Source organism: Rhinoraja longicauda, chromosome 10 (genome assembly GCF_053455715.1).
Source record: "Rhinoraja longicauda isolate Sanriku21f chromosome 10, sRhiLon1.1, whole genome shotgun sequence".
NCBI lineage: Eukaryota > Metazoa > Chordata > Chondrichthyes > Rajiformes > Arhynchobatidae > Rhinoraja > Rhinoraja longicauda.
Window position 1 is genome coordinate 17,213,523 of NC_135962.1, and position 25,868 is coordinate 17,239,390.

General features: G+C 43.7%; 2 protein-coding genes across 7 annotated transcripts in view; one reads left to right on the plus strand and one right to left on the minus strand.

Moving 5' to 3' along the window:
• The window catches only part of slc10a1 (solute carrier family 10 member 1), a 95,553-nt gene extending 84,758 nt beyond the window's left edge, over positions 1–10,795 (plus strand). For all 4 annotated transcript variants that reach the window (XM_078406268.1, XM_078406272.1, XM_078406271.1 and 1 more), the window contains exons 4-6: positions 3,092–3,270; positions 7,759–7,961; positions 9,072–10,795. In XM_078406268.1, the coding sequence (XP_078262394.1) occupies positions 3,092–3,270; positions 7,759–7,961; positions 9,072–9,193 (504 nt within the window). In that variant the 3' untranslated portion in view covers positions 9,194–10,795. The remainder of the gene's footprint in view (positions 1–3,091; positions 3,271–7,758; positions 7,962–9,071) is intronic.
• Positions 10,796–11,435: 640 nt separating this feature from the next.
• LOC144597230 (serine/arginine-rich splicing factor 5-like) lies at positions 11,436–25,116 on the minus strand. 3 transcript variants are annotated; one of them, XM_078406274.1, is made up of 8 exons: positions 25,025–25,116; positions 24,236–24,379; positions 23,787–23,857; positions 23,574–23,702; positions 22,666–22,735; positions 20,483–20,556; positions 14,591–14,701; positions 11,436–12,804 (listed from the first exon to the last, which is right to left on the minus strand). In XM_078406274.1, exons 2-8 carry the CDS (start codon positions 24,356–24,358, stop codon positions 12,585–12,587), a joined length of 798 nt encoding a protein of 265 aa, XP_078262400.1. In that variant the 5' UTR covers positions 24,359–24,379; positions 25,025–25,116; the 3' UTR covers positions 11,436–12,584. The 3 variants fall into 3 exon arrangements, 2 of the variants coding, with proteins under 2 accessions (XP_078262400.1, XP_078262399.1); XM_078406273.1 differs by having other exon boundaries at positions 24,905–25,072; XR_013547712.1 differs by lacking the exon at positions 11,436–12,804 and having other exon boundaries at positions 14,628–14,701; positions 20,483–21,201; positions 24,905–25,072.
• Positions 25,117–25,868: the final 752 nt, after the last annotated feature.

Below are 25,868 nucleotides of genomic sequence, written 5' to 3' on the forward strand. Positions count from 1 at the left end.
CCGTACAGACAGCACCCGTAGTCTCTGGCACTGTAAAGCAGCAACTTTATCGTTGTGCCACTGTGCCACCCTGATGGTGATGCTTAGATTCTGAAAAGTGTATAAAATAAAAGCATGGATTGGGAACACAGCTAACATCTCCCTTCCAATCAACCAGTGCAAACAAACAACAATTAGGCACAGCTATGTCTATGTCTGTATAGGTGCAAAAGTTATCACCTTGAATGAGGTGCAAATAGACATCACCATACTAACATTTTAACGGCAGAGCATTGACAAAGAGGATTTTTTTTTCTTAAAAAAAAAATTTACAAAGAAAAACTAAATAGAGAAAGAGAGATGCAGCGTGGAAACAGGTCCTTTGGTCCATCGTCCACACTAACAATCAGCTGAAGATAGACACAAAATGCTGGTGTAACTCAGCGGGTCAGGCAGCACCTCTGGAGAAAAGGAATAGGTGACGTTTCGGGTTGGGATCCTTCTTCAGACCCCAATGTGTGGCTGACTATCAGCCACCCATCTATATACTAAAACTCGTTTATTTGTTCCTGAACTACAGCCAAAACAGTACACAATAGCGCGACAATTTTAGGCCCACCTTACTCACTGTCATCCCTTTGGTGCTAATGGAAGAAGCTTCATTGAAATCAGTGTTATATTTTAAAAGTTATTCACATGTTAAAGTTTAAATCTATCTCCTAGGGAGGGAGGAGGAGGGAAGGGGAGGAGGAGGATGGGAGGGGAAGGAGGGAGAGGGTGGGGAGAGGAGGGGGAGGAGGGAGGGGGATGGGAGGGGGAGGGGAAGGAGAGTGGGGGAGGAGGGAGAAGGGGAGGGTGGGAGGGGGGGTAGAGGGGGAGGAGGGGAGGAGAGGGTGCTGCACCAATGCAGGAGAGGTTTGGGCCTAACGGGTCCACTTGGTCTAGTTTACACTAATCCTACACTCAACTCTACTTTTTCCATAATGTTATCAATTCCGCCCAGATTCTACCAGTTACCTACACATTAGGAGCAATTAACAGCAGCCAAGTAATCTATCCACCCTACATGTCTTTGGGACGTGGGGAGAAAAATAGCACCCGGAGAAAACTCACCCGGTCACAGGGAGAACATGTAAACTCAAACAGGGCCAGAGGTCAGGATCAAACCAGGTCTCTGGAGCTGTGAGGCAGGAGCTCTACCAGCTGCGCCACATTCATTTTAAGCCTGCATTAGCCAGTGTTAGTTCTCATCTGCTACGTTCCATTGGATATATTCATCCCACCAATTACATCCAAAACTTCAAGCAGAAAACTCACGTACATATATAAAACAATAATGCAGACAAAAACAATACCTCTAGTCAGAGCTTATTTGGAGATTGAAGTGTTTAATAGTCTGATGGTTGTAGGGAAGAAACCGCACCAACAAGATACTGTTTTCAGTTTCCAACAGTTCAACAGTTCAACAGAGCTTTATTTGTCATTCGGTACCAAGGTACCGAACGAAATTACATAGCAGTCATACACAAAAAGAACACAAGACACATGACCCCAACACAAACGTCCATCACAGTGACTCCAAACACCCCTTCACTGTGATGGAGGCAACAAAACTTCCACTCTCTTCCCCACGCCCACGGACAGACAGCTCGTCCCCGACCGACCCGCACAGTCCCCGCGGCCGAGCCGCACCAGGCGCTGAAACATCCTGCGGCGGAGCCGGGCGACGGACAGCCCCGCAGCCGAGCCGTGCGCAGCTAAGTCCCGCGGCCGAGCCGCGCTGTGCGATGTTAGGCCCCGCGGCCGAGACGCACCGGGAACTGTTATGTCCAGCGGCCGAGCCGCACCAGCGATGTTATGCCCCGCGGCCGAGCCGCACCGGGCGATGGAAGGCCCCGCGGCCAAGCCGCACCGGGCGATGTTAAGTCCAGCGGCCGAGCCGCACCAGCGATGAAAAGTCCCGCGGCCGAGCCGCGCCAGGCGATGTAAAGTCCCGTGGCCGAGCCGCGCCGGGCGATGTTGCCCCCCGCGGCCGAGCCGCACCGGGCACTGTTAAGTCCAGCGGCCGAGCCGCACCGGGTGATGTAAAGTCCCGCGGCCGAGCCGCACCGGGCGATGGAAGGCCCCGCGGCCGAGCCGCACCGGACGATGTTAAGTCCAGCGGCCGAGCCGCACCAGCGTTGTTAGGCCCCGCAGCCAAGCCGCACCGGGCGATGTTAAGTCCAGCGGCCGAGCCGCACCGGACGATGTTAAGTCCAGCGGCCGAGCCGCACCGGGCGATGGAAGGCCCCGCGGCCGAGCCGCACCCCGCGCCGTGAGGAAGAGACCTAAAAGAGAAAGGTTTCCCCCACCCCCCCACACCCACACCACCACCCCCCACACATACACAACCACAAAAAAAAAAAAAAAACCATCCCAACACCGACACACAAAAAAAAAAGGAAAAAAGACGAACAGACTGCTAGCGAGCCGCAGCCGTTAGGTGCCGCCACTTCCGCATATCAATGGCAGAAGTGAAATGAGAATGTAGCTGGGATGGTGTGGGTCTCTGATGATGATGGCTGCTTTTTTGAGGCAGCGACTCTTGTAGATCCATTTGATGGTAGGCAGGTCAGTACCCATGATGGACTGGGTGTGTTCACAACTTATTGCAATCTTCTTCGATGCTGGGCATTCGAGTTACTGAACCAGGCTGTGATGCAACCAATCAATATGCTCTCCACTGTGCACCTGTAAAAGTTCAAGAGAGTATTTGGTGACATACCGAATCTCCTCAATCTTCTAAGGAAGTAGAGGCATTGAATGCTTTCTTCATGATTGCATCAATGTTCTGGGTCCGGGACAGATCTACAGAGGTATACATGCCCAGGAATCAGAAGTATTGACTCTCATTCACATCCACAATAGCACTTTTAAAATTTAATTTTCATTCCTGTGGTGGTAAACAATTGAAAAACTTTCAAAGTTAGCTTTACAAAAGTTGCAGAACTCATTTGAGCTGAAATCAGGGGCCAATTGTGGCAAACAGTTACTAAAGATGCAATATTGATATCTGAGACTACGATGTATTGATTGAATTTTATTGGAATAATCTCATGTCTTTCTTTTTCAGACTGGCCTGTTTATTCTTCTCATTGCTGCAATAATAATTGCCATCTTGTCAGCAATGTCGATTGGGGATATTTTGTGGACACTTTTCTCTCCTCACCTAGTTATCACCACAGTACTGATGCCCATTATTGGATACACTTTAGGATATGCTCTTGCGACCTTATGCCGATTATCTGAAAGGTAACATGTGTCATTCATTGCAGTACAAATAGTTTAGTCAGAACAATTGAAATGGCTGTTTTTAATGGCATCATTCTTTACAATCCAACAAACCAAAATGTAAATACAATATTACATGCATTTAAGTAAGATAAAAATTATAGTGTAAGTACATATTAGAGGCAGACACAAAATGCTGGAGTCGCTCAGCGGGACAGGCAGCATCTCTGGGGAGAAGGAATGGGTGACCTTTTGGGTCGAGACCCTTCTTCAGTCTGAAGAAGGGTCTCGACCTAAAGGTCACCTATTCATATTGAGTCTGAAGAAGAGTCTCAACCCAAAACATCAACTATCCATGTTCTCCAGAGATGCTGAGTTACTCCAGCACTTTGGTTCTTGGTCCTCCAAAATATTCCAAACGGAATTTAAACTGGAGGTGGCGGAATATGGACTTAAGCAAGAAGGGCTTCTTGGAGAGGAACTGTCTTAAATTCAGTTGCATCTGGTTGAATAACTATAGTAGGGTGAAGACTGTTCCATGCTTTAATTGTGCGAGGGAAGACTGAATTGCTATACACATCTGTCTTGAGAGCTGGTATCTCAAATTGAATCGAATGCCCTCGTCTACTCCTGATAGGTTTGGGTTTGGTGTAGATGTGGTAATCTATGTCCAGCTGACCATTTAACATTTTGTAAAAACAGGTCACCGGTGGGCTTTACGTCTGTCTTGGAGAGTGTTCCACCCCAATGAATTTAGAAGTTCGGTAGCACTCGCTTCTCTCCCATAGGTATTTGTAACAAAACGTGCTGCCTGTCTTTGGACACGTTCGATGGAAGAAATGTTTTTAATTGTATATGGGTCCCATGCTGCAACTGCGTAGTCCAAATGTGGTCTAACAAGAGTGAAGTATAACTTCTCCTTGATAGAAGTTGAACAATGATAAAAGTTGCATCTCAGAAAATTTAGGACACCTGTTGCTTTCACCGTTGCATGATGAGTCTGACCATTCCAACGTAGATTGTTCTGTATTTTGATGCCAAGATACTTGGTTTGTTTGGATTCTTCAATGGTGGCACTAAGGATATTATATGATGTTTCGCCTGGTTTCCTCTTCCTGGTGACACGCATGGTTTCACATGGTTCCACTCAACCATAGTATCGAGATCTTTTTGGAGAGCATCTTTATCATCAGCTGACTTAATTTAACGATACAGCAAACAATCATCAGCGAGTAGTCTGGTCGTGCTTGTGACTTTTTCATGGATGTTGTAGTGGGTCTGGACGCGGTAGGAATCAGGCAAGACGGCATTTGGTTATGTTGATGACCAGCCCATGATCGCTGAGGCGCTGGCATAGCTGGCGGAGATGGGTAGCGTGCTTCTGTCGTGAAAGGCTTGCCACCAAGATGTCATAGAAGTAAACAAAAACAAAGTCCAGGCCACGGCACACACAGTCCATAAGCCGCAGAAAGGTTTGCGCCGCGTTGTTAAGTCCGAACGGCATACGGAAGAATTCGAAAAGGCCAAATGGCGTCACGATGGCCGTCTTGGGGATGTGGTCTGGGTGGACGAGAATTTGATTGTAGCCACGCACCAGATCGACCTTAGAAATTACTGTGGCCCCAGCCAGGTGTGCGTTAAAGTCCTGAATGTGGGGGACCGGGTACCTGTCAGCGATGGTAGCATCGTTAAGCTGACGGTAGTCTCCGCAAGGGCGCTAGCCACCGTCTGCCTTGGGGACCATATGGAGCAGGGACGCCCACGGGCTGTCTGAGTGGCGCACAATACCCAGCGATTCCATGAGCCAGAACTCCTCCCGAGCTAGACTGAGCTTGTCCGGTGGAAGACGCCGAGCCCGGGCGTGCAGGGGCAGGCCAGTGGTGGAAATGTGATGCTCCACCGAGGCGGAGGAGCAGAACTGGGGGTCGAGGATTTCGGGGAAGTCGGCCAAAATGCGCGAGAACGTAGCGTCCATGGATGACAGGGGCCCATCAGGCAGCACAACCGGGTCGCCCAGGCGGAGGGAAACAGGCTGCAAAGTGACGGAGTGCATCAAACTCTGCCGCTTGACATCCACGAGCAGGGAAAGTGCCCGCAGGAAGTCTGTACCCAGTAACGGCTGGGACACATCCGCAATGACGAATGGCCAGGAGAAGCGACCATCGCCGAAGTTGAGGGAGAGCGTGCATACCCCGTATGAGCGGATTGGAGTCCCATTTGCCGCGGTGAGGAGGGGGCCGCATTTACCATAGCGAATGTCATCATTCGAAGGGGGAAGAACGCTCACCTCAGCCCCTGTGTCCACAGGATACTAGCCCCGGTGTGGTGATCCCACGCAAAAACGCGATGAATCTGGCCAGCCGCCGAAGCAATCACTGACAGCCAGCCCCAGCATTTCCCGGGAACGAGCAGGGCTGCCAGCATTGAAGGGCTGAAGGTCCCCAGCGCCGGTGAAAGTAGCATCAGCCCCCTCTGCTGGCGTCTGTGGAAACAGGCGGCTGTGCAGGCTGATCCAAACGCCAGCGGCCTCTGGTGGCGTGCGGAGAAGATGGCAGGCTGCGCGAGAAAGACGTGCTGGCAGCCGGGTGTGCCGTAGCAGCCGGGTCCCACCGCGAAGGACGTCTAGGAGCGGAGACGCTGTCGATCGAGGCACTGATCTGTGGATCGTCATCGGTCATCAGAGGAACGTCGAGCGCATCCATGGCCAGCTGATGGGCCATCCAGAGGTCATAGGCGCGCTCGCCCATCGCCTGCATGTCGGTAAACAGGTCGTTGGTGAGCTGCTGGTGGAGATGTTTAAATAAAGCAGGTAAGCATGTTTAAATAAAAAGCAGGGCTCGTGGTCGCCCATCAGGGCCAGCATATCGCCCAGCAGTTCCGACGGGCGGCGGTCACCCAGGCCAGTCATCCGTAGGATTTGGGTCGACCGCTCAGCCTCGTTGAGGCTGAATTTCCGTAGGAGAAAGGCCTTGAGGCCCTCATACTTATTAGCCGCCGGGGAGGGGCGGAGGAAAGGTCTGACCCGTCACGCAGTGGCCTGGTCGAGGGCGCTGATAACGTAAAAGTACTTGGTTGCGTCGGCGGTCACTCCCCGCAGTGCAAACTGCGCCTCGGCCTGGCCAAACCAGAAATCAGAGTTGTCGGTCCAAATGGGAAGCAACTTCAACGTCACGGCGTGGAGAGCGGCGCGGCCGGCAGGGTCCAAGGGGTGTGGTGCGGCAGGGTCCAGAGGCGGCTGACCGGCAGGGTCCAGAGGCGGCTGACCGGCAGGGTCCAGGGGCGGCTGACCGGCAGGGTCCAGGGGTAGTTGAACGGGTAGTGCGTGTTGAGGAACGTTCGGGTCCATCGCGACTTGCGAGGAAACGTCGAGGGTCACCAGTGTAGTGGGTCTGGACGCGGTAGGAATAAGGCAAGACGCCAGGTAAGTGTTAACAGTAATTTAATCCAGCAACAGAACATCCACTCTCCCTTCAGTCTCAAGCACGAGTTATCTCTCCAGCCCCTTCAGGCAAACCCCGTAGCACTAGTCCCTCCCCCAGCCCTGTCCAACCCGTGCCGAGGGGGGTGATCCAGGGACTGGCCTAATCCCCGGGCCACAATGTCATTAATGTAAAGCAAAAACAGATGAGGGCCCAGTACTGTGCCCTGAGGTGTACTACTTAACACTAAATTTAATCACAATCACTGATAGATGGTTTGTGTGATCATGAGTGGAATTGCTGTAATCCTAATCATATAGTCATGCATGCAGATGGTATCAAGTTAGGAAGCATAGCCTTGAAATTTCTCCATACCATTGAGTTTGGATGCAATATGGGCAAAACTGTATATTTTTAAGAGTGAAAGGCTGAGATTTTGAGGGAAGAGATTTAATTGTCTGACTTCACAAACCGTTCAAGCACAAACATGAGAGACATTCAAAAAGTCAATAGAATCATGGCCCTTAGAAATTGGAAGATGCCATGCCTAATAATTGCTATTATTTTCAGTGCAAAGTAATCCAAAATGAAGCAAATGACTACATCCTATCTGGCTTTGTAGCCAGTACTCATGGTTGTGTTTTGCTATCTCATGGAGTAAATCAAATTGACTAAAGGTTGATTTCTGTGATGGAGGGAATTTTGGGAGGAAGCCAAAATGAATCATCTACTTGGCACTTCTGACTGAAAATGGTTGCAAATGATAGCAAATGTACCAATGTAGCTGACTCATAATTGTTGTTACAATTACAAATGGACATTAAGTACTGGTATGCTGTAAATGGTTTTCTAAAATATATCCTCCTCTGTAATCTCAATGGAAACATTAAGTTCTTTGATGAGGGCATCACTGACATTAATTTGTATTTTGCTGTTTTTTTAATCTGCAGCATATTTGCTGAACCTTTATTGCTCCACCTGCCCCATCTGTATACTTACTTCACATTGTTATGATCAAGCCACTGGGAGAACCATTAAAAAGATTGCCATCTTGAAACCTGCTTTCAACATGTTTCCCCTCCTATTGCAGGTGTAGACGGACTGTCTCTATGGAAACTGGATGCCAAAATGTTCAGCTGTGTTCCACCATCCTGAAAGTTGCTTTCTGCAGAGAGGAGATTGGTGCTCTTTACTTATTTCCATTAATCTTCTTGGTGTTTCAAGTTTCAGAAGCACTAATTCTTGTCGTGATCTATCGAAGCTATGAAAGGATAAAAATGTATAAGCAAAATGGTGAGTAAAACCAGTCCTCCATCACTGATTCAATTAACTTGGCTTTCATAAACTAATTCCCCATCTCTACTCTGCTTGCAAGGTAACACTATGTCAAGATGAAGCTCTTTCCACACTTCAATGAGGAATAATGCCTGTGTTCACTCGCACATTTGCTGTTGAATCAAATAGCATAGTCTATTAGGGTGCCTAATGCTCCTAGGAGGTAGTGATAAGATATCTAGAATAGAATAGAATATATTTATTTGTCATTCAAAACAAGTTTGAACAAAATTTAGTTACCATGCAGTCACAACACGAAAAAAGCAACAAAAACATAATTCAACACAAACATCCATCATAATGACTCTCCTCCAGGCACCTCCACACTGCGATGGATGGTAAAAAAGAAAGCCTGATCTCCTTCTTGCTTCTTCACTCATGGTCGGGCAGTCAAAACTCAAAACTGCAGCATCGAGGCGATTGAGGCTCCCGACCCTGAAGTCCCCGCCAGGCGATGAAACGTCCTGCGATCGGTGTGTCGAGGCGATCAAGACACCCGACCCTGAAGTCCCCGCGGGGCGATGGTAGATCCCACGGCCGAGTCCCTGATCGCACTGATTGCAGAGAATGCCTTGGGTGAAGTGATGGAAACTATTGGTCAACCAAACAAGGAAAAGTCTGCTAGAATCCAATAGCAAGGTCAGGAAGCTAAACCTAAATAAACTACCTTGATCCCATCAATTCAAAATATCTGGAGGCACAGGAGACTGCAAATGCTGAAATCTTGAGCAAAAAAAAAAACAGCTGGAGGAATTCATCAGGTCAGGCAAATGACATTTCAGGTCATTACACTTCTTCAGAGTTAGGAAGTATCATGACCCGAAATGTCAACTGTCCATTTCCCTCCTCAGATGTTGCCTGACCCGCTGAGTTCCTCCAGCAGTTTCCCTTTCCTCATAATTTAGCTAAATTCATCAACAGGTGTCAGACTTTGCAAGATAACTTTCAGCATCATATTAATGAGACGTCTTTACATTGTCAGGTTAATGCTAACAAACACCTACTTGTGAACACTAAAGAATAAACTTCTGCCACAGTTGCACACTGATTTCTTGTGTATTTTTCTAGGTACCAATAGGATTTACCTGACTGCGGAGAAGACGACAGATCAACTTCCCCACCCTGAATTTGAAAACCCTTGTGACTCAGCGGAAACCGAAAAAATCAATAACATGGAGATTTCCATATAAGCATTGACAAAATTCACTTAAACTATTTCACAAAATGTGTTTATACACCGATCAGCCAAAACATTATGACCTGACGAGTCAAAACATTATGACCACCTGCCTAATATCCAGTTGGTCCTCTGTGTGCAGCCCCATACGCAGTAGGGTCGTGGACAGGTTGTGAGTGGGCGGATGCGTGGCAGATGCATTTTAATGTGGATAAGTGTGAGGTTATCCACTTTGGTGGTAAGAATAAGGCAGATTATTATCTGAATGGTGTCAAGTTAGGAAAAGGGGGCATACAACAAGATCTGGGTATCCTAGTGCATCAGTCACTGAAAGGAAGCATGCAGGTACAGCAGGCAGTGAAGAAAGCCAATGGAATGTTAGCCTTCATAACAAGAGGAGTTGAGTATAGGAACAAAGAGGTCCTTCTGCAGTTGTATAGGGCCATAGTGAGACCGCACCTGGAGTACTGTGTGCAGTTTTGGTCTCCAAATTTGAGGAAGGATATTCTTGCTATTGAGGGCGTGCAGCATAGGTTTACTGGGTTAATTCCCGGAATGGCGGGACTATCATATGTTGAAAGACTGGAGCGGCTAGGCTTGTATACACTGGAATTTAGAAGTATGAGAGGTGATCTTATTGAAACATATAAAGATTATTAAGGGGTTGGACACGTTAAGAGGCAGGAAACATATATATATATATATTTTTTTTCTTCATATTTCAGATACAGCGCGGAAACAGGCCTTTTCGGCCCACCGAGTCCGCACCGCCCAGTGATCCCCGCACATTAACACTATCCTACACACACTAGGGACAATTTTTACATTTTACCCAGTCAATTAACCTACATACCTATACGTCTTTGGAGTGTGGGAGGAAACCGAAGATCTCGGAGAAAGCCCACGCAGGTCACGGGGAGAACGTACAAACTCCTTACAGTACAGCACCCGTATCCGGCGCTGCATTCGCTGTAAGGCAGCAACTCTACCGCTGCGCCACCGTGACGCACGCTGCGCCACCGTGCCGCCAATGTTGGGGGTCCAGAATTTAAGAATAAGGGGTAGGCCATTTAGAACGGAGATGAGGAAAAACTTTTTCAGTCAGAGATGTAAATCTGTGGAATTCACTGTCTCAGAAGGCAGTGGAGGCCAATTCTCTGAATGCATTCAAGAGAGCTCTTAAGGATAGCGGAGTCAGGGGGTATGGGGAGAAGGCAGGAACGGGGTACTGATTGGGAATGATCAGCCATGATCACATTGAATGGTGGTGCTGGCTCGAAGGGCCGAATGGCCTACTCCTGCACCTATTGTCTATTGACGCACTGTGTATCGTGACACATTCCTCCCGTGACCACCATTAAAATTTTCTGAGACTTGTGCCACAGTAGACCTTCTGTCGGTTCGGGAGGTACAGCAGGCACTGAAGAAAGCCAATGGAATGTTATCCTTCATAACAAGAGGAGTTGAGTATAGGAACAAAGAGGTCCTTCTGCAGTTGCATAGGGCCATAGTGAGACCACACCTGCCTGCTGTACCTGCGTGCTTCCTTTCAGTGACTGATGCACTAGGATACCCAGTTCTTGTTGTACGCCCCCTTTTCCTAACTTGACACCATTCAGATAATAATCTGCCTTATTCTTACCACCAAAGTGGATAACCTCACACTTATCCACATTAAAATGCATCTGCCACGCATCCTCCCAGATGGGATAGCCTTCATTGCCCTCGCGCATCGATGAGCCTTGGGCACCCAACACCTTGTTTGTGGTTTGTCCCTCCTCGGACCACTGTCGGTAGGTACTCGCCACTGCTGACCGGGAGCACCCCACAAGCCTTGCCATTTCAGAGATGCTCTGACCCAGTCGTCTGGCCATAACAATTTGGACCTTGTCAAAGTCGCTCAGGTCTTTGCTCCTGCCCATTTTTCCTGCATCCAACACATCAACTTCAAGAGCCGACTGTTCACTTGCTGCCTAATATATCCCACCCCTTGACAGGTGCCATTGTAAAAAGATAATCAATGTTATTCACTTCACCTGTCAGTGGTCAATGTTTTGGCTCATTGGTGTATGGTCCACAGTGATTTCCAAGAGGCAGATGATAGGGAATTCAGCAGCAGTACTGCTGTTGAATGCTTAAATGTTCTCCATTTAGATTGTGGGTGAATGTCCTTGCCTGGCACTTGTGTAGTGTCAAATTAATTTGATATTCATCCCAATAAGCCTGTTAGTACACATATTTAAGATGGGGACTTGTTTTAATGCAAAATCTAAAAGCATCTATAAACAAGAGAGCATTCACTCAGTCCATGAATTAATAATAAAAACAATGTTTTACAGGGTAACGAGTGCTGCTACTCTGAGCATCAGCTACTGTACAATATATAATAGACTGCAAATGCTGGACTCTGGAGCAACAAAGAGTCTGCTGGGTAGCTTAGGAAGCATCAGTGGAGGAAAATAGGTAGCCGATGTCTGGGTTTGGGGCCCTTCATCTGGCCGTCCAGGTGAAGGCCCTTGAACTGAAATATTGACTATCCATTTCCCTCCACAGATGCTGCCTGACCCGCCAAGTTCTTCCTGCAGATAATCTGTTGTAACAGTTGGTGTATGCAAGCCACATAGACAAATTATTAAATCCTGCTGCATTAAATGAGCCAAATGCACAGCAACTGGCTTGAGTCATTGTTTCTGCAGTCCTGTAGCTGCAAACCATGGTAGTGCAACAGCAAAATATTGTAGATGCAGCAAGTTAGAAAGGTGAACAAATACAGCTTTAGTATATGGAATTAAAATTCAATGCACTACTGAAAATTAAAAAGTCTTAATCGTAGCCACTGAATGTAGTCAGTAGGAGCAGTGGATAGGTTTTGAACTAGGCCACGCACTTCACCAACTTTCATATATTTTGTTGCAATGTTTTTACAATATACAGTTAATTGATCAACGGGTACAATGTGTGAACTGAACTGTAAACCCCTTCTTGCACTAGGGAACGTAAGTGTCAAACTTCCAGTATTGGCCATTATGTTTTAGGTTACCCATACTTTTGGATCAATTATTGTATTTTTGCAAAAACAAAAGTGCCAGTGTGAGAAATTCTAGCAAAAGTTCAAAAACATTAAATTATCAAACTCAAAGTAACTATGTACATTCTTTATTTAAAAGGAGTACATAAGAGAAATGTAATTTACATCATTACATTTAATACGAAAAGTAAAAAAACGTTGGATTTATTGCAAAGAAACCAATTCCAATAAAGTAAGAGTAATTTAAATCTGTAAGTGACAAGTAAATGAATGCTGTTCAATAAATGCAACTACAGTTTTAACAAATTTAAGATTTGCATTTCACACAAATTCAATTCTTTACATCAACCTTCACTCACTCAAGTCCACAACAGGCTTAGTCTGTACTCTCACCAGAAGGTGATCGTGTACGTGATCTTGCACGGTCTCCAGAGGTCATTGAGGAATGGCCTTTCTGCTCCTTAGCAGGAGGAGGTGATCTACTATCAGATCGGGATTTACTGCGACTCCTACTCCTGGAACGGCTGTAGGACTTACGGTCCCTAGAGCGAGACCTGGAAGAGCTTCGGCTACGGGAACGAGATCTACTGCGAGTCCTGAAAAAAAGTAATGTACATTTGAATCGTCAGAACAAAATACTATTTATCTCGAACTCAGTGTGGAAACAGACTTGTAACAAGTTTAGTTTTTATTTTAATCCAGTTAATCAACCAATATGGTAGCAACTCAAATCAAATGTATACATTTAACCATCTAGCCTGTAGCCTGCACTGCATTAGTTATTAAAAAGCTATTCCTTCTTACAAATGTTCTTGCTTAATTAAATCCAAGACATTAGAGCAAGGGACATCAAAACTAGTCACAGAAGGCTAATAAACACAGTAAGCAACCATTCATCTTCTAAGGCCAAACGCAAGAGCAATAATAAACACAGTAAGCAACCATTCATCTTCTAAGGCCAAACGCAAGAGCAATGGATTTTCCCTCTCCCACCTTTTCCAAACCACCCCAAAGGCTTTGCATCTTGCAAGTATGGCACCCAAAACTAGATTTTGTTGCAAACTTAGAAACCCTTACTGTCTGCTGTACTACCTAATTTTGTGTCATCTGCTAATTTACTAACAATGTTAACAATATGGTTAGCAAAATCGTTAATGTACATAACAAACAGCAGACGCAGCAATGACCCTCTGTGCCACTCAATGACCCTCTGCACTGCAATGACCCTCTGTGCCACTCCACTGGTTACAGGCCTCCAATCCGTAAAACTACCCTCCACAAACTACAGTTTGGCTCCTTCCTCCAAGTCAATTTGAATACAATTGGCTAGCTCACCTTGAATTTGATTATTTTTTCGAGCATGGTTCAGTCAGTCAGCATTAGTGGAGGCAAAGGGATACCCACTGTTTCTGATGAAAACCTTAGCACAACTCATAATTAAATTAATGGAATATATACTGCATCCTGTCATTATTAAATATCATGACGTTATTGCAAGCCTGAAAAATGCTTCATAAAAATGTATGGAAATATTTGCTTAAAGTCAGATTTTTATCTGAGGAGCCCCTGCCCGTGTTTCGTAAATGTTCATGCTCTTGGACTCAAATCACTGAATATTAACTTGCAGGATACAACCCAAGAAGACATTGTACGTTGGTCTGTATGGCATGAGAATACTGCACTAAAAGGAACTTTCTTTCTGCACTAAAAGGGCCTTGATGAGACTGCACCTCGAGTATGAACCGTGTCTCTATCTAAGGAAAGACAAACGTATGAAGAAGAGTGCAACAAATAATCACCACATTAATTCCTGGCATCCTATGACAGATTAAGTAGAGTCTATATTCTTGTTTCAAAGGATAACAGGTCAGCTCTATAAAATATATTATCATAGGGTTGATTTGGGGAATTGCAGAGATAGTCCAAAGGTCTCAGTTTTAAATAAGGGAAGAAATTAAATGTCTTCACCTACAGAGCACCAAATTTTGGAAATTCACGAAGGCTTCAGGCACTTTGTCACTGGGTATTTTTAAGACAGAAACTAGAAGAATTGTTGCTATGAAGGAGTTAGTTTAATCTTGGATTGTAAAAGTCCTTGAAACGGTAAACAGGAATAGTAGAAACAAAGATCTGGAGATGCTAGTTTATACGAAAGAGACACAAAGTGCTGAAGTAACTCAGTGGGTCAGGCAGCATCTCTGGAAGAAAAGGATAGGTAACGTTTCGGATTGGTAACTTTCTTCAGACTATTGAGTTCATCCTGTAATTTCCTTACTTCACTTAATTTCCTCAGATGCATCTGGACTGAGACTGATCTACTTCAGTGGATAAAGGCCTTTCGATGCATCCAACGGAACTTGCAATACACATTTGAGCAATTACCTGCGTTGTTTACGTTCCTCAACAACTCTGATCTTTCTTCCATTGAGCTCTGTACCAGAGAGCTTCTCAAGAGCATTTTTCACATCACTGTAGGAGGCAAACTCAACTATTCTAGAAAAAGAGAAAAAGAGACATAATGTTGCATTCACAGACTGGACTTCAAAAATAGAAAGAGGAGTAGACTGTTCAAGCTCCTCAAGTCTGCTCCACCAAGCAATAAGATCATGGTTAATTGTTTAACCTAGCACCACTCTCCTGCATTAAACCCATACAGCTCGATTCCCTTAATTTCAAAAAAGTTGGAATCCGTCTTGAATAAACTCAGCAAACTCTTGGGCAGAAAATTCCAATGATTCACTACCCTCTGCATTCATTTTTTTTTCTCGTCTCCATCCCAATTGGTTGGCAGAATTGACAAAATAGCCCTTGGTTCCATTTATTCCAACCAGAGAAAACACCAACATCAGATCCCTTCCCCATTTTGACTTTTCCATCACCATCTATGGGGTATGTGCTTGCAGCCAATATCAATTAAATGTCCAAAGATATATAGTGAATTAGCCTCATTTAATACACCCTTCCCCTTCTGCTCCAACTCCATTTACAGATTTGTAGATGACACCGCTGTGGTGTGCTGGATCTCAAATACTGGCAAGACAGTACAGGAGGGAGAAAGAGCATGGTGTCAAGGCAACAACCTTGCTCTCAATGTCAGCAAAACTAAAGATCTGATCTTCAGTTTCAGGAAGGAATTGCCTCAGTCTGTATTAATGTTGCTAAAGTGGAAATAGTCGAGAGTTACAAGTTTCTAGGTGACAATATCACCAATAATTTGTCCTGGTCCACAAACATTACAATCAAAAAAGCACACCAATGCCTATTTTTCCTCAAGAGGCGAAGAAAATTTAGCATGTCTCTAATGACTCCGCCAGGGCGGCACAGTGGCATAGCAGTAGCGTTGATGCCTTACAGTGCTAGAGACCCGAGTGTGATCCTGACTAGGGGTGCTGTTTGTACAGTTTGTACATGTGGATTTTCTGTGTGGTCCTGTTTCGTCCCACACTCCAAAGATGTACATGTCTGTAGGTTAATTGGCTTCGGTGAATTGTATAAAATTGGGCCTAGTGTGTAAGTTAGTGTACAGAGATCACTGGTAGGCGCAGACTCTGTGGGTTGAAGAGGGTGTTTCCACGCTGTATCTCTAAAGTCTAAAGGACTTAATATCTACAGAAGCATCCTATCTAGATGCACCACAGCTGGTAACTGCACTGTCCAAGATCACAAGAAATTGCAGAGTTGTGAACGCAACTCAGTGCATCACACAAAGCAGCTTACATCACCACCCCATCTATAATTCACTTTGCCTCTGGAGAGCAACCAATATAAACAAGGATCATTCATACCCTGGTTATTTTCTCTTCTTCCCTCTATTGTTAAGTTGATACAAAAGTTTGAAAGCACGTTTCAAGAGCAGCCTCTTCCCAGCCGTTATCAGTCTTGACAGCAGTGTCTGAATATGTTGGGGATGTAGTTCTGATCTTTCAATCTACCTCGTTGTGGCTCTTGCACATTTTTTTATCTGCACTTTCTCTGGAACTGCAACATTAAACCCTGAACTGTTTATTTTCTCTTTTGCACTACCTGATGTACAGTATAATTTGCATGAACACACAAAACTACATTTTTCACTGTATCTCAATACAAAGACAATCATAAATCAACACCCACTTCCTCAGTCCCTGCCATCATCTGTTCCGATGACTGGATGTTCCACACCAGTGGCGCAGACAATTTTTTCCTTAACTATAGCTTCCCCTTGACCATAATCAACAGGGACCACTGCATTTCCTGCACGCACTCATCTCCCAGCAAGCTACAGGGTGCCCTTGTCCTCATTTTCCAATCCACCAGTTTCCACATTCAACAAATCATCCTCTCTACTTCTGCCACATTCAACAAGATTTCCCTCCCCTTCCCACATTCTCAAATAACTCCCTGGTTCAATGCTTCTTGCAACTGCAGCAATTGCAGCACCTGCTTCTTAATCTTGGCCATTGCTAGCATTCTGGAATCCAAACATTCATTTCAAGTGGCACGGCATTTCACTTGCACTTGTTTCAAATTAGTGTTTTGCATTTGAACCTTTTGATGGTCACAATGTAGCTTCCTCGTTAATGAGAAACTAAATGCAGACTGTTTGCAAAATGGTCACTCATCTACTCAATCTACAAGGAAGAATCCAAACTTCCATTCACCCTTCACTTTAATTCTCCATCCCACCTCTGTTTTATGCCTCCAATTTTGTTCCAATCACACCCAATGCAAGACTGAGGAGCAGCCGTGTTGCATCCTTTGGGGCACAATACTGAATGCAGATAACTAGCCTCACCTGCTTTTTAAATTTGGCTAGCTCTGATGAGAAGTCACCCACTTGTAAAAGTAACTCGTTTTACTGATTTGCTGGATTATACGTTTCAGATTTTCAGACACTGCTGTCATGCTTCTCACAATTCCAGCATGTCCTTTTGTTTTTCTTATTTGCTATTTGTTCTCCTTCACCCATTAACTAGACAGCTGTAAATGAATGAAGTCTGGATAACTGCAATCTCCTCCCAATAGTATCCTTTTAAAAAAAACTTTCTCCACTCCTTGCCCATGTTAAAATTTTGCGTTTTGCCTGTTTCTGGTCCTGAAGGGTCATTGATCTGAAATATTAACAGCTTTCCTTTCCACAGGATGTTGACTGATCGGCCAAGTATCCCAACATTTTATTTGGTTTTAGATTTTCAGGCATTGGTGCTGATTGTGAGGAGGGTCTTAGACTGCAATATAGAATTGCAAGGTGGGAAGTGCAATAACATACAAAATTTAATTCGGATAAGTATTTATTTTGGAATTATTTATATTCTGGAAAGACTAATAAAGCGAGGGCATTCAGAATAAATGGCAAAGTCCTAGGAAGTATTGAGGAACAAACATTGTATTGTGTATGTCCAAAGACACCTGAAGGTGGCAGCACAGGTAGATAAATGGGTGAAGGTATATTTGAATGACAGCCTTCGTTAGTTGGACATAATACAAAAGTTGGGAGGTTATGGGGACAACTTCATAAAACACTGATTAGGATACTGTGTGCAGCTCAGATTGCTACAATACAAGGAGGAAATGTTTGCACAGAATGTTAGTTGGGATTGAGTATTTCAGTTGTGAAAGTGTTGATTTGTTTTCCTTGGAGCAGAGGATGCCAAGAAGGAATCTAATTGAGGTAGACAAAATTACAAAGGACAGAGTAGATAATAAAAGCTTTTTGCGCAAAGGTGGATAACATCATAAGATATGGGATAAGTGGTTTAGACAGAATCCAAAGAATGTTTTGAATGGCAGAAATCCTGAAAGCCCAGCCTCGAGGGATTATGGAGTCGGTAACTCCTGCATCTAGATGAGCAGGTGAATCAACATAGTTAAGAAGTTGGCATGTGAAATTAAAGATGGCACTGGATGATTAACACTGGCATGTGAGTGAGGTTAATAAAAGAGGAAAAGAGCCGAACGCTTGTGCGAGGCGTACAGCGGGGGTCAAAAAATTGAAAAATTTACACACAAAATTACTAGTTTCAAGCCTCTTTTAGTGCATTTCAAAGTAAAAACGGACATTACAAAATAATGTGAATATGTCACTGTATACTAATAACATTTAAGTAAATTCGCACATTAATTGATAATCAGCCCAAAAAGGTGGTAATTGGCTTTGCTGCTGTGTTTTATATTTTAACCCTGTCTTAATTAATTTAGTTATATAATCTTGCACATAAATTTAATATTTACTCATTACAGTTCCATCACTGGTTTTCTGGCACTCTTGGTTCCAGAGCTTTGCTGGTTTATCGAGCCGGCCAAGAGAGCCGGCTATGGGGATAGATTTGCTGGTTCCAGCTGGGCTGAATTTCCAGAGCCCCGGCCACAGGTTGCAAATTCAACCCACCGATCGGCCGTGGAACTCCCGATGCGGTCGAGATTGGCTGCCTTGCCCAGCCTAGGTGCCACATTTTCGGGGAGACTTCCAGGGCACGGGGGATTTCTCGCGGAACCCCTAGCGGCCTCTAGCGGAACCTTAGTGCTCATTACAAGTCTATACATCGTTTCTTTTCTTTTTTTTCCGATCCGATTTCACCTTTGGTAAACTCGATTTTGGCAAAGTGAAAAACACAGAAATCACGCAAAGAGCGCGGATTTTTAAAAACGCGGAAATCTGTGGAAACGTGGAAAATTCACATGCCTATTAACATGGATACGGTGCACTGAAGCCCCGGTTTCTCTGCTGGGTAAATGATTTTCAGCATCTGAAGCTTTTTAAAAAATTTTCAGCTCTACATTTACCTTATCAACTACTTTAAAATGTTGTATGTTCAATGAGATCAGTTCTTATTCATCCAAACTGAAGAGAGGATTGGCCCAATATTCAGGAATCAATCTGGTGAATCTTTGTTATCCTCTGCTGCAAAAATATTCTTCCTTACATGGGTATACAATCTCAAAGACTTATATTTGCCACTTCTTTACTCTTGCACTGAAATCCTCTGGTATTAAAGACCAACACATACCCCGCTAGTGTTCCTACTTGCTAAACCAACATATTAACTTTGTGATTTGCATACAAGCACACTCAAATCATTCTGAACCACACCTTTCAATTTTGCAGCATTAAAAAACTCTACTTTTACTTTGTCTACCAAAGTTGATGCCTTCATTTTCCTACAATATATTTCATCTGCATTTCCTTTTGTTTACTCTGTCTGTACCCTCTCACAGCTCACATACCACCTGGTTTTATATTAACAAAATTAATTATTACATTTAGTTCCATCATCCCAACCACTGATATTGATTGTGAGCAATTGAAGCCCCAGCACAACCCGACTGATCACAACCTTCCGACAGAATAATGACCATTTCATTCCAACTGCCCTTTGTCTGTTAGCCATCCTCAATCCACACAAGAATTCTTAACACTACACACTCTGTTCAATAATATATTGTGTAGCCTTTTAAAGTCTGAATACACATCAACTAGTGCACTCTTATGCTCGTTAAACTCTCAAAGTCCAATGGATTTGTCAAACATGATGTCCCTGTCGGTATCTTTCGTGGGGTGGTACAGTGGCGCATAAGTAGACCTGCTGCCTTATAGTGCCAGAGACTCTGGTTCAATCCCGACTACGGGTGCTGTCTGTATGAAATTTGTATGTTCTCCCCGTGACCGAGTGGGTTTTCTCCAGGTATCTGGTTTCCAAAGACGTGTGGGATTGTACATTAATTGGTTTCTGTAAATTGTCCCTAGTGTGTGGATAGTACTAGTGTACAAGTGACCGTTGGTCGGCGTAGATTCAGTGGCCTGTTTTCATGCTGTACCTCAAAACTAAACTAAACGCAACTTGACTGCCCAATCCTACTATTTTCTATGTGCCTTGCTTGCTAGCTCTTTTTTAATAATAGATTCTAGTGTTGTCAGGCTAAATTCCTTATTATTTAGTTTCTCCCTGTGTAATTTATTTCTGTAAGGAAAATCCCAAACCATCCAGAATGTTCAAGATGAAACAGGGTAGCAGTTAGTGAACTGTACAAGTTTTAAGATTTCCTTTCAAATATGTTTGAAAAATATGACAATCCAGGAATTTATTTCAAAACTACTTCAAAGCTTTCTACAACTATCTGATGTATGACCACTTCGTGAAATGTAAAGCAATTTTAAAACACGCATTACATTCTTAGTAAATATTTCAGATGATTACAAACCAGTTTCTTGCATTGGCAGTTTTATAACAGCACAAGTAGATTTAATAACCCTATACTTTCCTTCCCATTTACAAAAGCACAAAGTGTCTTGCAACTCACCCTTCGTTCATTTTGTGCCTGTGCGCATCTGCAAAGGTAACTTCCCCAGCCTGTCTCATGAAATCTTTCAGATCCTGTGCAAGTTAATCGGTTAAACATATCAAAGCACATTCGCAAAATTTCTATATTTCCAATGTATATCACTGGAAAAACAAAAAAATACATCCAATTTCAAAATTTGTATTACCTTCCTGTACAATTCCCTAGGCTATTCACCCAGCCAAATGTAACAAGTGTTCGCAGAGGCACCACCACGACTGAAGACCAGATGGTTCTCTTCTCCACCCGCTTGACTGACACTACCCGATCGATGGGAGCCTTCCCGGTCATCACCCTCCCTTAAAGGCCGATTCTGGCATTGCCATAGGAACAAGGATTGCTACTCTTGCGCTGTGACCACGGACTTCTTGCCTCGCTCCAATCGAGCTTCCAAAAAACCCTGCCAGCGAATTTCTCCCAATCAAGGACCTCGCATTTTACAGCAGGCTCTCAGAACTCTCGACTTTAGGACACCTTGTTATCATTTTCTGGGATGCAGCAAGGTAATGGCACTAAACCCAGTGCCCACCAGTGTTGGTCAGGCCACCACAACACAGATTTAGATCATCAACTGACAAAGGTAGGAGCAGATTGGCATTTCAACTAGGCCCAAGAGACCAAGGCACAGCGATTAGGAAAACCAACGGCACTCCACGTCACAAGGCCAACGACACGAAAGGCTGGTAAATAAAGGTTTTAACACTTGGTTAAATTTCAAAAAACACAAAATTTCAGTGAACACATTTTAGTTTCAAGGTTAGTAGTGCAATCAAAAGTTATTTATACTTTAACTTAAGCTAATCAAGTTAAATAAACAGTATTTAAATTTGTTATACAACTATAGGTCAATCATTCTTTAATATAGTTCACATCTATTCTACATGGAGTACCTTATTTTATTTTTGCAATGAAGTCACAGGGTTCATATCACATATTGAAAAGTGCACAATATGACAAAATTGATTATTGTACAAGTAAATTACATGCTAAAAATAAAGCCTGTTTTCTGTCCGTGATAACAAACTCAAGTACTTAACCCTAATTTCACTGTCAAAAGGTGCTGACCATAAGAGTAAAGATTTTTAGATTGGTTGTTCCCAAGTAAATTCTCCCATTAATAATTTGTTGTGAAAATTTACACAAACGTCAGCAAAGAATTGTGCTGTGGGATCTAGAGATATTATAATACAAAATCTCTTAATTTTTCACCTTTTTCAGTGTTATTAACCTGGAGTCAGGACTTTTTTCTCCATTCTCCAGCCTAGGTTAAGATCATCCAAATTAACGCAGATCAGCTATCTATTTATTCTCCTCAGAACTGCAATAAATTCTTTAAAGCAGCCCAAAAATCCCTCGATTTTATTTTTCAATTGTTGAAGATGGAAAAGATGGAACAGAAATAAATCCCTACATTTTTAAAAGTTTCTAACAAGTTGAAAATCAGCACCGTTGCTTTGAATTTTTTTTATCATTGACCTCATTGCAAAAATAAAATAATGCTCTGACTCGGACCTAGACATTGGCATTAAGTGTAGCACCTTTTACTAGTTTTTTTTCAGTTCATGGAAATATTTGAAGTGCCATTTTTTTAATCAATCAACTATTGATGACAGGCATTTTAATAAGTCAATTATACACAATAAGGCTACATATTAGGTATGGACTTATCAGGAATGTTCATATCTTTGTTGAAAACTACCTTTATAAATTCAGAAAGTGCTAATCCAGTTTAGGTGTGGGTCAAGTTATTGTATCGTCATAATTACACACAATTTTTCAACTGAAAGACGATGTCTTTTTTTGGAAGGAACACGGACATATTTAATGCCAAAGTGTTGAGCAATACTCCTCTGTTCTCCTACACCATGTTACTATAATTCTTTATAATTATATGCATTAAACATTTTTGAATGTCTCTTTAAATTAACTTAGAACGCGCTGTTTGAACGTAACACTTGCAGACAGTGTGTCACAAATCTGACAGTGTGTCCTATACTGTAAAATGACTCTTAAATTAACCTTGAAAGCTCTACTAACAATTAAATAATGCTAGTTTCATTCCATTTTATTTTCAACTGGTTTAACAAATTATACTACTGTAATGTCATATTATATTACATAATTAGATATTATATTCAACATACCTGCCAGCTCACTCTGGAGGAAAGATTCTCAACGATAACTCTGTTTTCAGTACGAACTGGTGGTCCATTTCTAAAATGGATAATATATTATGCTCTGTACTTTAGATATTAAACAGGTATTTTGTTCTGAATGTAGGTCACCAAAGAGAAAAACAAAAACTTCCGGCTTCGCTACAATTCCCACTTTCTAAAAATTACACATTGCCCACATTCTTGAAAACTTGAGTTTTTAAAATGTTTCTGACCAAACTCAAAAATCATTCTTATCTTTGGAGATGAATGTAGACTTTAGACATCTGGAGGTTCACTTGAAGAATATTGACCAACTTTCTATTGCCTCCACATAAAAGACATGAGATCACTGGCTTTAAAAGAACATAATGGTGACAACCATTGAGTGGTTTATTACAATATATAACCATACCCAAGTGACAGTCTAGAAATTGAAACAACCAGTCAACTCGCTATTTTTAGGCCTTCAACTATCAGAATGTTCAGTTTCTATCTGTCATTTCATCCGAAGCAAATGCATTTTCCAATTCCAGAAGATTTTTAAATCAATAGCAAACAAAACGTTAATGGATAAAATCCAAGATCTTCCAGAGCCAACAGCTCAGCATCACAGAATGTTGATTTATGGCAAGCAACATCTCTACTTAAGTAGTAACATCACTACTTAATTAACTAGCAAAAATTAACATGAATTTAATATAAACAGGCAAGAAAAGTTTTGCCATTTACTACTTCTGAACAGGGTCATTACAAGGTTGGATTTAAAAAAAAGAATGTAATATTAAACAAACCTAGACATTTGACCACCACGGCGAACCTAGCTACTAAAAGTTTTAATAAACGGGTTTGCACAGTAGTTACATGTCCAGTTTTAGAAAACAGATGAATAGACGTACCTTCCCGAACTTCGTTGATAGCTTTGGCTAAAGCGACCTGGATATCGTCCTCCTCCTCCTCCTCCTCCTCCTCCTCCTCCTCCTCCTCTCCCTCCTCTATTTCGTGCTCTGGCATGCTCAACTGTCACTCTGCACAAATGAAATGCTTATTTACATAGCTAGAAACACTGCATTACCTTTAAAGAGACAAGACAATGAGACTGAGATGTGTACCTTTCGTTGCACAACTCTTTTCCATCTAGCTCATAAACTGCATCCTCTGCATCTCTGTAATCATCAAACTCCTGAAAACAGAATAAAAGATTTGCAAGTGAAAAAAAAAAACTGCAGATACTGGGAATATAGAATAAAAACAGAAAATGCTGCAAACTCTCAGCAGCTCAGGATGCACCTGTGGAAAAAGTTAACATTTCAGGTTGAAGATTGAGATGGTCTTTGATCCCCAAATATTAATTTGCCTTCACTTCCCACTGATCCTGCCTGACCTGCTGAGTATTTCCAACAGTTTCTATTTTTTGTGTAAATAGATCTTTACTTTGTTCAAATGATTATCATGTTCGTGTGGATCTAAGACCCCCTTACTGACCAAGTTTCTTACAAACTCCTTCAAACATACTACAAAGTTCAGCTAATCAAAGCATTAAAATAAAACAATTCCTTACCACAAATCCAAATCCATTCTTCAAATCAATTTCCTTAATTCGTCCATATCCTCTGAAGAATCTCTCCACATTCTTTTCAGTGGCATAGGGGCTCAGTCTGCCGATGAATACCCGAGCGCTCATCTTTGCTGACCTAGAATACAACTGTATACCAAAAACAGGATAAAGGAAGGAGCTCTCAGCACATGGCATGGATGGGGTGGACCAGATGAGGGAGTTTACTGCTCTAAAACTCCAAATTCATTTAGAAAAATGAATCAATTACAATAATCAAGTAAAATAGAAAACAGAAGCAGAATTATAACCCCAGGCCTCTTCCCCACACTTCCATTAACGTGAGGGCAGAGGGGGGTATGGAGAGTGGGATCACCGCAGAGTTCGACCTTCCGACTGGATATCGGCAATGGGCGGACCTTCGCCCAACTAAATACAAGCCCCCCTACCGCCGCCCGCTCCATGCACCCCTCCCCTCCCCTCCCCCCATCATCCCTCCCCGTTCACCCCCCAATCCTCCCCTCCTCCCCCCCCCCACCCCACCCCACCCCAATCCGAGAGGCAGCCCAGGTTGTGGAGAAAGCAAACGGAATGAAGGAGCCGAGGCGAGGGCGGGGCGGTCAAGGCTCCCTGGGCCCGGCCCCGGGACGGCGCGAAGCCCAGGCGAGACATTACCTCCGTCTGTTCCCTCACTCTCCCGCTCGGCGCGGCGGCAGCAAAACCTTAACCCCTCCGGCGCAGCAGCAACAACGGCTTCACTCCCGGCGCAGCAGCGACAATAACAACAAGTCTTACCCCAGCACTCGGCGCGGCTCAAAATGGAGGCAGCCTCCACCTTGGGCAACTATGCCGTCACTTCCTGGGTGCCAGGCAACCACTTCCTCCAGCCCCACCTCGTCACCATGGCGACGGTAGGCCTAGGCCTGAGGGCTGGAACTTAGACCAGGGACCGGAGCCTTGCGAACGGCCACTGAGTCTGAAGAAGGGTCTCGACCCGAAACGTCAGGCATTCCTTCTCTCCAGAGATGCTGCTTGACCCGCTGAGTTACTCCAGCATTTTGTGTCTACCTTCGATTTAAACCAGCATCTATAGTTCTTTCCTACACATTGTGCAGCGCGGTACCTCCACTCACACTCACCCACAACACCTCTGATCTCCGGGGCGATTCCCACATCGGCCCAACCACGCAGAGTGCCGGCTCCCTCAAGTAGGCCAGCCCCACTTTTTCTTCTAACAAATCACTCTGGCAACTTTGCAGCCAGTCTAAATTTTAACTCTGTCAACATTCCCAACTGTTCTTGCCCAGAATCATCCTCCTGCCTCAGGAAAATATAAAATGTGTTAAAGCAAATTCTAATTGGTCCATGTGGCTTGCAACTTTTCAGTCCCAATGTTTGTGTCCATTTAATTGAAACTACTGTGCCACTTTGCCTCTGGGTACCTTTCAATGTTTCTACCAAGCTCCAAAGAGTTCAACTATTTGCAGCATACAGCAGTAAACTTAGTCCTCAACATCATGACATAAAAATTAATTACACATCTCCATTTCTAATTTACAACATTCCAGGACCTCAAAACTATCAAACTTTGAGCTTCAATCCTCAGGCAGGGTCAATACCCGAAAGTCTACACATCCCT

Coding starts and splice junctions, on each gene's coding strand:
- LOC144597230 (XM_078406274.1), bottom strand. CDS start 24,358: ATGAGCGCTCGGGTATTCATCGGCAGACTGAGCCCCTATGCCACTGAA. Junction 23,703..23,786: donor AAAGAGTTGTGCAACGAAAG/GTACACATCTCA, acceptor TCATTTGTGCAG/AGTGACAGTTGAGCATGCCA. Junction 12,805..14,590: donor GAGGAACGTAAACAACGCAG/GTAATTGCTCAA, acceptor ACTTTTTTTCAG/GACTCGCAGTAGATCTCGTT.